The 10,031-nt window shown below is 35.7% G+C and overlaps 1 protein-coding gene across 1 annotated transcript in view; it reads right to left on the bottom strand.

The window, feature by feature from the left end:
- Positions 1–6,760: 6,760 nt before the first annotated feature.
- Positions 6,761–10,031, bottom strand: part of ATP10A (ATPase phospholipid transporting 10A (putative)) — a 142,860-nt gene continuing 139,589 nt past the window's right edge. Inside the window, exons 20-21 of the mRNA XM_026666962.2 lie at positions 8,414–8,601; positions 6,761–7,625 (exon numbers count right to left, since the gene is read on the bottom strand). Of these exons, the coding sequence (XP_026522747.2) occupies positions 6,926–7,625; positions 8,414–8,601 (888 nt within the window). The 3' untranslated portion in view covers positions 6,761–6,925. The remainder of the gene's footprint in view (positions 7,626–8,413; positions 8,602–10,031) is intronic.

Here is a 10,031-nt window from a genome sequence, read left to right as displayed (position 1 = left end):
TGAACAATGGGCAAGCATGTGCATGGGTGCTCCGTTTGTGTGAGCAGTAGGTAGCGTGCAAACCACATGCACAAATAAAGCTGTGTATTTCTTATGCTATGTATCTATTTATTCTGATTTAGTGTTGAATCAAAGGGATATGTTATGCATTAAAGCTCTGGAATTATTATTTGGCCCCTATCGAGATTTTACTAGATGTTTTCCACAGGTATTTCAATAGTTATTCTCAAGTATAAGGGCTAAATACTTCATCTCTAAAAATGGAGAGAGAGAAAAACAAAACTGAATTTCCGAAAGCTGCCATTCTCCATCCAATATTTTAAATGTACTTTCTGTAATCCTCCAAGAGCCTGCCATTAACTCAGAGTGATTCTTCAAATCCCACCTCTAATCAACAATGTGCCTTCTACTGCTTTCATTTCTTTTGTCATTGCACGGATTTTAAGATTAATGACCTGACAGTTTTGTAATTGCTTGTAGATTTCTTGCTAATGGCAGAGCCATAAACTAACACAAAATGAAAAGTCAGCATTGCTGAAGTCCATGGGAGCTTTACCACTGATTTCTACTAAGCTAGAATTTCATTCTCAGTTAATTATTCTGACTATAGGAAGCAAAGAACAAGGATGGAGTGAGGTCTCATGAATTCACAAGTCATTTTGGAAGAGCAAAGCTTATTGTTGCAAGTATAAAAGTGTTAAAACTAATTGGATCTCATCCTCCTTTAATATCTACCTGATGGACATAATTAAATGACAGATATAGTTCAGCTATTAGCATTAAATGACTTGATTTTCTTACACAGTCATAAATGAATGAATAAATAAAACATTTCATAAATTAAAAAAATATTTCCTAAATAAATGAAATGGTAAGGCTGTTTGGAACCAAAGGATTCTTGAAACATTTGTAGAGGTATTGGCTCATCTGGCTAGGAAATATAACAAAGCATTAGTAGAGAAAACTTATTTGTTCAATTCTTTCTTTCCCTGCCCATTTCAAGTTTTTTAAAACTTTAAATGCTCTATAATTTCTGATTCTTAAAAAAACATTCAGTTCATATTATACCCTGTAGTTTTTAGTATTTATTTCTCTATATAATTGGCAGTGCAATGTGTATACAAGAAGGAGTATCACCCCAAAAATAGTGGGGTACTTTGGAATTTTGTTTAAATGTAAAGGCTAAAACGTCTAAGTCATAATAATGGCTAAACACATTAGAGATTTATAAATAGTGAATTGTGTATTTTGTGAACCCCTCTTGCAATTTGGACAACAAATCATATTAAAGTAAGATCTGATTTAAACAATATAAATATTAATGTAGTAAACCCTTTTTGTTTATCAAAATCATATATGCATACATTAAAATGTACTGTATGGTTTCATGAAATGAGTAGGTGAACATGACTTGGAAAAATCTGATTTTTTTCCTTCTCCCTGCGATATATTTTAACAGCTTCTAATGTGCTAAAGAAGATCTACCTATTTGTGGACACTTGAAATCACAATACATCTCCCAGTTTCATATAATACTGCTGAAGACTGTTGAAATTATTTTTAATTAGGTAAAAGAAACCACTGCAGACAACTCTGTTGCTAATAGCCTTTCAACCTGTGGGATTTCTGCCCAAATGTGTGGGAGGAAAAATAAAATGAGTAACCAGAGAATTTAAGACATTGAAGGACTAGATATTTAGCTAGTGTTTATTTGCTTGCTCAGTACTTAAGCCAACATTTCAGTAGCCCTGATCAGATTTTTTTCTGAGGGCAGGGGGATGTTTAACATTAGTACTCCGGTAAGCCGTTTTTGCCACTTACAAAATTGGTTCTGTCTGCAGAAGAAAAGCCTTTGCATATGGAATTACATACACAGATTTTCTCCCTGCAGATCTCTTAGAGTTCTTGGGATGGAATTGAAGAGGTGAGTCTTAAGTGGAACTCAGGGTCTCTCTCTCTTCTCTCTCTCTAAATATTAAGCTTCCATAGTTGTTATTTTAACAAAACAATAAATTATTTTGATAATTAAAAAACCTACTTGGGAGACCTAAAAGGGGAAAGGGATATACCATTGTCTTGATGCTAATAACTTCAGCAGGCTGCTGAAATGAACAGCCAAAGATGTATATGGTTAGATTTTTTGTCACCCAACTGGAGACCTTGCTGAATAAATATACCCAGGGAGGGCTAGACTATATCATAATATGAAGGTTAACAACTGAATGAAAGGGGGCTATAGGAGAAACCAGAACAGAAGGCAATAACAATCGGGTAACATTAGTTCTCCAGATCCGTTTACTCCAATATGGTTATCTCTATCTGGGTCACACTGAAAGTCCCATCATCTCCTAGAGAAAGAATCTGATGGAAGCATTTTTATTCATCCATAAGCCAGAGGTGATTTCACTTAATTTGGATGTTACATGAAAACACTTCTGCAATATGACAACAGCTATCGTTCTCCTGATATCTCAATTCAGGAAAGTGTGAAGCAGGCTGTGTTCTGGTCCCTTTCCTCTTCAGTATTTATGTGAACTCAATAATCACCACCTGCACCTAAGCACCACCTTCTGCAATGCAACCACAATAGAGAGTTGTCTGTGCTACTTTGTGAAATGATGCAATCATTTTGTCCTTAATTCAATCTGGCCTTGGAAGAACTCTATAGGTACAGGAATCTACAGGTATGGTTTTCTCAAAGGGACATTTATATTAAAAACTTCAGTGGCAGAAAAGCCATTATAATGTAGACCAGGTTTCATCCTTTAAATATCTTTGCATAGTACTCCAACCCTCTGAAATCTGTGATGAACAAATCACATTTATTTCTGACCAAGCCAGTAATATTGTAGTGTTAAAGCCATATACTGGGCTTTTTTTCCCAAATAAAGGAGGCAAGGGCATATATGCAGCCACAAACTCTTTAAAGCCAAATCCATCTCTTAGACATTGCATAATTCTCAGCTGTCTGCATATAATAACTTAAAGCCCTTAAATATCATCTATTCCTCTTCTCCAGCCCTCCACCTAGAAACTGGCATGATCCTGCTAGAATTTAGAGTCCCCAATGTTCCTCTATTTCTAAGTCAAACTTTACTTTTCCAACAATTCCTGCACCGCCACAAATATTCTTGATAAGTTTTCTTCTTCCTGGAAAACCAAAATTGAGAATGATTTCTGCCAGTGCAGCTTCCTACATAAAGTCTCTTGGCCATGGGTACCAGCAAGAGCCAGAGCGACAATCTGGCAATGGATATTTGACATAGCTCTCCAGATAGAGGAAGGCAAATTAGTAATAAGTACTAGAAACGTTTCTTCTGGCAAATTCCCTTTCAATACTGCTAGTCTCCAATTCAAGCATGAGTTTCATCCCCAACTCTGCCCTTAAGTCAAATTGGTATGTAAGGCAGAACAGTATTACTGTATAATGCTATATATATAGTATTGTATAATGAATTTGGAACCATTGTGTATTTAATTTGAATAATTGTGATTTAACTCATTTTTTCTACAATTGGCTCCATTCTTCACTAGGGCTTATCCTTAAATGGGGGCATTCTTAACCCAGGGACTTTCTGCATTAAATCCCATAGCATATTTGAGCTTTTTCCTCAGCACACTTTCATGAGCTAATCAGTGAAACATATTAGAAGGTAGGCCTAAAAATACAATATCTTTTTACAGAGTAAACTGCCCCATGACCTGGAGGATATTGGAACGCTAGGCCATGTATTCCTTTGATGTCCTTTTTATAGCAACTTGTATCCTGTCACATAATATATATGTCACATAATATAACATAATTCTGTTTACTAATAGAAGGTCCACTCTGAGGATGTTCTCAGTTGCTTTTTATTGTTGGACTAGAACCCTAACTCCAGGAGTATTGCAAAATTTCTTTCAGCTATCATTTCTTTACATAGGAAAACACTCTTCTAATGTTAGGATATACAAAATATAAACAATCAATATGCAAAATATAAATACAAATAAAGCAGTACTATACATCTTTTTCATGCTTTCTATGTTGTTTCATATTGTTATGTCTTTCTGTTATATCCCACTGGTCCCTGCTCACAATCAAACTAGATAGAGTGATAAACAAACCCACAAGTTTACTTTATAGTTAAGTAATTTACAATTTAGTATTTTATTTTCAAAATAGTTCTGTAATTTGGTCCATTTGTATTTAGATTTGTTGTAATTTTCTACTAGTATTTAAAATATTTTGTAGTCTGGATGTTTTATTTAATTTTGTTAATTATCTAGAAAATGTATCTAAATTTGAGTTCAGCATCCTTTTTACAAAAATTATGTAAAAAGCTTTCCAGTGACCACAATAAAGATATTGTACTAGTATAAATTAACTAATATATTATACTAGTATACATTAATTAATAAAACTTCCTATGTAATTATTCTTCCATTTTCTATGGCATTACTAATTGAAGTTTAGTAGCAAATTTTAGAAGGGCTTTGGGAGTAACAGCCAAGGTTGAATAGAGTATGCAACCCCATCCAAACATAATCTCTTTTGATAGTGTGAAATGTCGTCTTCTTTTTATTCTAAACTGAGGTGGGCAACTATGCCCCCTTTATGACTTGTGAAGTGTACAGGTCACAAAGTGGCCATTGTTACCCACCTCTGTTTTAGACCCAAACATTCTATGTGACATTTTTGAACCATTATTTTGTGAATAGGTCACAAAAATTCTCACCATTTCCCAAGCATGTTACTACTTATTTCACTGAAAGCAGTTCACGTAATACTAAAATGTCTCAGCAGCTAGCTTCACTGCCTGCTTTACTTCTCCCTTCCCAACTCCCTTCACTTGGATAAATGATGTAAAGCTGTTCAATACCACAGACAATACTGCTACCCTACAAAAAGATCTTGACTATGTATCAGAATGGTCAAACAAATGGCAACTTCAAATCTCAACAAATAAATGCTCTGTCTTACATATTGGCAAAAAAAATCAGAAAATAAAATACAAGCTGAATAGTCAAGATCTTGTTGATGACCCAAGCTCTGTAAAGGACCTTGGAATACTCACCTCTAATGATCTAAGTGCTAGAGCCCACTGCAACTACATAGCCAAAAAGGCATTAAGAGTTGTTAACCTAATCCTACGTAGCTTTTTCTCTGGTAATATCACACTACTAACCAGAGCATACAAAACATTTGCTAGACCAATACTCGAATACAGTTCATCAGTCTGGAACCCACATTACGTATCTGATATTAGCACAATTGAGAAAGTCCAGAAATATTTCACAAGAAGAGTTCTCCACTCCTCTACTCGTTGTAGAATACCTTATGCCACCAGACTTGAAATTCTAGAACTAGAAAACCTTGAATTACGCCGTCTTCGGTCTGATTTAAGCATGGTATATAAAATCATACATTGCAATGTCCTACCTGTCAATGAATACTTCAGCTTCAACCATAACAACACAAGAGCACATAATAGATACAAACTCAAAGTTAACCGCACCAAACTTGATTGCAGGAAATACGACTTCAGCAATAGAGTGGTCAATGTCTGGAATACTCTACCCGACTCTGTAGTTTCTTCCCCAAACCCCAAAAACTTTAACCTTAGACTGTCTACTATTGACCTCACCCCTTTCCTAAGAGGTCTGTAGGGGGCGTGCATAAGCGCACCAACGTGCCTACCATCCCTGTCCTATTGTTTCTCTTATTCTTATTTTATTTTTCTTATATGTACCCATTTCATGTATTCACAACTATGTATACACTTATACTTATTATCTTGTAAACAATTGGCAAATCAAATAAATAAAATAAATAAATAAAATACTGTCTTTATCAAATCAGTGTGGCATTTGACTTAATCTCCCCAATTAAATCAAATTGGTTGTGGCCTAGTAAATGAGATAATGAAAGGACCAATGCAAGTAGTCTTTGATTTATGACCAAATTGACTCCAAAATTTATGTTGCTAAGTGAGACACTGCTTAAGTGAGTTTTTGCCTCGTTTTATGACCTGCCTAGCCACAGTTGTTAAGGAAACCATTGCAGTTAAGTTAGTATCACAGTTCTTATGTGAATTTGGCTTCCCCGTTGACTTTGTCAGAAGATTGCAATAGCTGTTCACATGACCTCAGGAGACTGCAACTGTCATAAATATGAACCAGTTGCCAAGCATCCAAATTTTGATCACATGCCATGGAAATGCTGCAAGAGTCATAAGTGTGAAAAATGGTCATCAGTCACTTTTTTCAGTGCCGTTGTAACTTTGAGCAGTCACTAAACCAACTATTGTAAGTTGAGAACTACCTGTACAAATAAAATTATTGCATCTGTACAAAATGAGATGAAAAATAAATACATACATATATGTATGTATATGTATGTATGTATGTATGTGTATGTATATATATGTATATATGTATATATGTGTATATATATATATGTATATATGTGTATATATATATATATATATATATATATATATGTATATGTATATATATGTATATGTATATGTATATGTATATGTATATGTATATGTATATGTATATGTATACACACACACACACACACACACACACACACACACACACACACACACACACATGGTATTCAGCTTTGGGTATTTTCCCACATCATTATAGTTGTGCTTTTAAAGCACAACTAAAATGACGTGGGAAAATACCCGAACAAAGCTGAATACCATACATGTAAGTACCCACGAAAACTTAAGAAAACAAATACACACACACACACATATATATATATATATATATATTTTATTTGTATACAATTTTTATTTTCAACATTCTTACTTGGATTTTCTTCCATAATAAAACTATGTACCTTGAATGCCCTTTTCATCCTGAGAAAAAGAGCACCCTAGCCTTTTTGTGCAAATAAAAAAATATATGTTCTGGAATGCCAATGTCATAAAATGGTTGTTTCAAGAGATTCGGTTTTCAAGCAGTCCTCTGAAGAAGTTTTTGCCTGTTCCTGAAAACAGGAAGAGTTCTGCTCTGTCAAGCCTTTGAAGTCCTGAGAATGACAGCTACACAAAGTTATACTGTCGTGCCTTCTGTTCCGTAAACTGCCTGAAAATGATGGGAGATCACTTCTGATGCTCTTGAACAACATATTTGATGAAAACCAGTTGAACAAGCTGAAATCTGACCCATCTACTCTTGAACTCCATTGTCCTGTGTCATCAACATTCATCAAAGTTGGCTCCAGATCAAAAGCACTTTTTTGAAAACCCAAAGATGCTTCACTTTTATCATTAGCTATTGAAAGATGTCCATTTTCATCACAAAATTGAGCACCAAGAGGAGAAACAATAGTATTTAAATCTGTTGAACAGCCTGGTTTTGGCATCTGAGATAGCTCCTCTTTTTGCTGAGATAATTCCGTTGGGTTATCGTGGTTACAGGTCCTTGAAAAACCACTAGTAATGAAATATGGGCTTTCGGGAAAATAACCAGTATTTTGATAAATTTGAGAATTGGTGTCCCTTTTGTTGGCCCATTTGTTTAAAAGCTGGTTGCGGGAACCTGGAGGCAGTCTGGACAACTGGCGTCCAAGTTGAAGCTGAGTTGGGAAAAGTGTGCCTTGAAGTATTCTGTACAGAAATCTGATGGAGAGAAGTGAAATAATTAGAAATGAATGCATCAAAAGAATACTGTACCAATTTAAACCTGAATAATATAACAGGGACAATAGCTGTCAGTGCAATTAGATAGAGCAGCCTAGGGAATCAACTCTACCTGAAGGCTTTATTAAACTTGGTAATAATAATAATAATAATAATAATAATAATAATAATAATAATAATAATAATAATAATAATAATAAAGTTCAATTGTACTATACTTCCTCTGCTTCTTAAATTTCAGTGAATTGGGGAGGGATCTGTCTAAACTACTTCCAAATGTTAACTTATTGTTCTGGACTTAAAAAAATGCCTCAGCCCCTGTTCCCCAGGTTCCTGAATACTTTCATCAAGGTAATTTTCCTTACTCTGTATACCCGCCCCTGTTAATTTTGGTCTTACCCTCCCAGTGTGTCAGAAAATTATGCTCTAGGTTCACGGGAATGGACTGCAAATTCACTGCTCTCTTCTCCCCTAGATCTCTAGATAAATCCTGTAATGAGGCTGTAGAAGGAGACTTTTACTTGTCAGCATATCTTTTTGCTGTGCTTTCCTTGATGTTCACTTTCCATATTTATTATGGCCAGTGGCAGAAAAAATAAAGTCACTGATTTATTTGGCTTTGTCACCTCTATATTCTGATTATTGCAGCATATGCACATTCTTCCTCATAGGAATATTGCTCTCAAACAATATATAGAAAAGAAAAAAAATGCTATAAAATTAACTCTCTAAGTGATGCCCACAAGAAAAAAAAAAAGATACTCTACCTGGGAAGCAAAGCCACAACAGGGGAAATAAGACAAGTCAGATAAAACACTGGTTCTCCCATCAGCTTCTCCATAGTCCAGTAGGGATTTGATGGAGGATAGCATATTGGACAAGAAATATTATAAATGAGCGCCACAATGAAGAATAAAGCAATGCTGAAACTACATGATGACAAATGTAGCCAAGTCTGAAAAAAACATATTCAAAATTATTTTGCAATTCTGTACCTTGCTAGCGTTGCATGCTCAGATAAAATGGAAAACTAGCATAGTATTTCCTAAAAGATTCAAGAGGATGGAGTAAATTCAAGAGGAAATATTCACTACACCAAGGTTGAAATCTATATCAAGAGAGAAACGTAAGAAAACTTGAATAAGGGTTTTCTTACTTTGGCAAGAATTTTGTAACCACAATGAAATCAGTGAAATGGTGTTGCCAAACTGGACATTTCTATTGTAGGAGGATTTTCAAAACCAAGAAGGTTAGTAGATACAACCTCTAATAAAAGACATCTTTGAGCAAATGAACATTAATACCTGTTTTGCTACAAGGCATTACTCAGTCAGTAGCTCACTATGGATGATTCCTGTGATATCACCAAATCTAGTGATGGGTAGACTTACTTTGGATGCATGGATTTGGCTATTATCAGCACCTTATAGAATACTTTAAAAAAAATCCCTCTTAACAGTTTGTCAATTATATTATGTGAACTGGAGGCTTAAATTGCGAGGGTGAAGAACAATAATGTGTTGATGTCAGGAGGGATGGGGGGGAAAATGATCTGGATTGTTATATAAACTTATCTAACTGGATCCTCCTGAACTAAAAAAAAAGAAAATGTGCCAAAACCACACTGTTCTGGATTATCTTTGTATTAAGTAAAAAAAGTGTTATCGTAATCTTTATAGTATTTGCAAAAATATGGTTAATAGCAAAATTATACATAGAAAAATATATGGAACTGAATCCAATTCCAAGTATTAGTGATTGCCTCTCAAGACTTAGGTGATTTTGTTCTGAGCTTTCTTAATTTCCATCTTCTCCAGGTGGAATCTAAGAGGTTAGGTTGCTGTCCACATGAGAGACCAAAGAGCATGAAGGTGGAGGTAATCCTTTTTGCAATGCCCCAACTATTCATAAAATCTTACCAAAGACATATCAGGTCTTATTGGCTTTATATGGAATTGTTAGTTCCATTTTAGTAGGTCATAAGAGATTAATTATACACTCTAGGGCAGGGATCCCCAACCTTTTCGACGCCGCGGCCCGGTTCCGCGTCAGCTGGGCGCCGCGCCCGGTTCCGGCGTCAGCTGGCGCCGCCATCTTTTTTGACGAAAAATCACTTCCGGTGATGTCACGAAGTGATTTTTCGTCAAATCATGGCGCTAGCGCCCGTGAGCTTTTTCGGGTAGAAATGGCTTTCTACCCGGAAAAGCTCACCAGCGCTGCGCCGCCATTCTTTTGATTTCGAAAAATTGCTTTTTTACCAAAAAGATGGCGGCGCCAGCAACCAGCGGCCCGTAAGGCTTGTTCCATGCCCGGTACCGGTCCGCGGACCGGCGGTTGGGGACCCCTGCTCTAGGGGACTTGAATGGCATGATGCCCTTTTTAGAC

This window comes from Notechis scutatus, chromosome 5, assembly GCF_049901735.1.
Source record: "Notechis scutatus isolate UNSWTSFEM ecotype Mainland chromosome 5, rNotScu1.2, whole genome shotgun sequence".
Lineage (NCBI taxonomy): Eukaryota > Metazoa > Chordata > Lepidosauria > Squamata > Elapidae > Notechis > Notechis scutatus.
The sequence above is the reverse complement of the archived record's forward strand: the minus strand, read 5'-3'. Positions and strand labels throughout refer to the sequence as shown.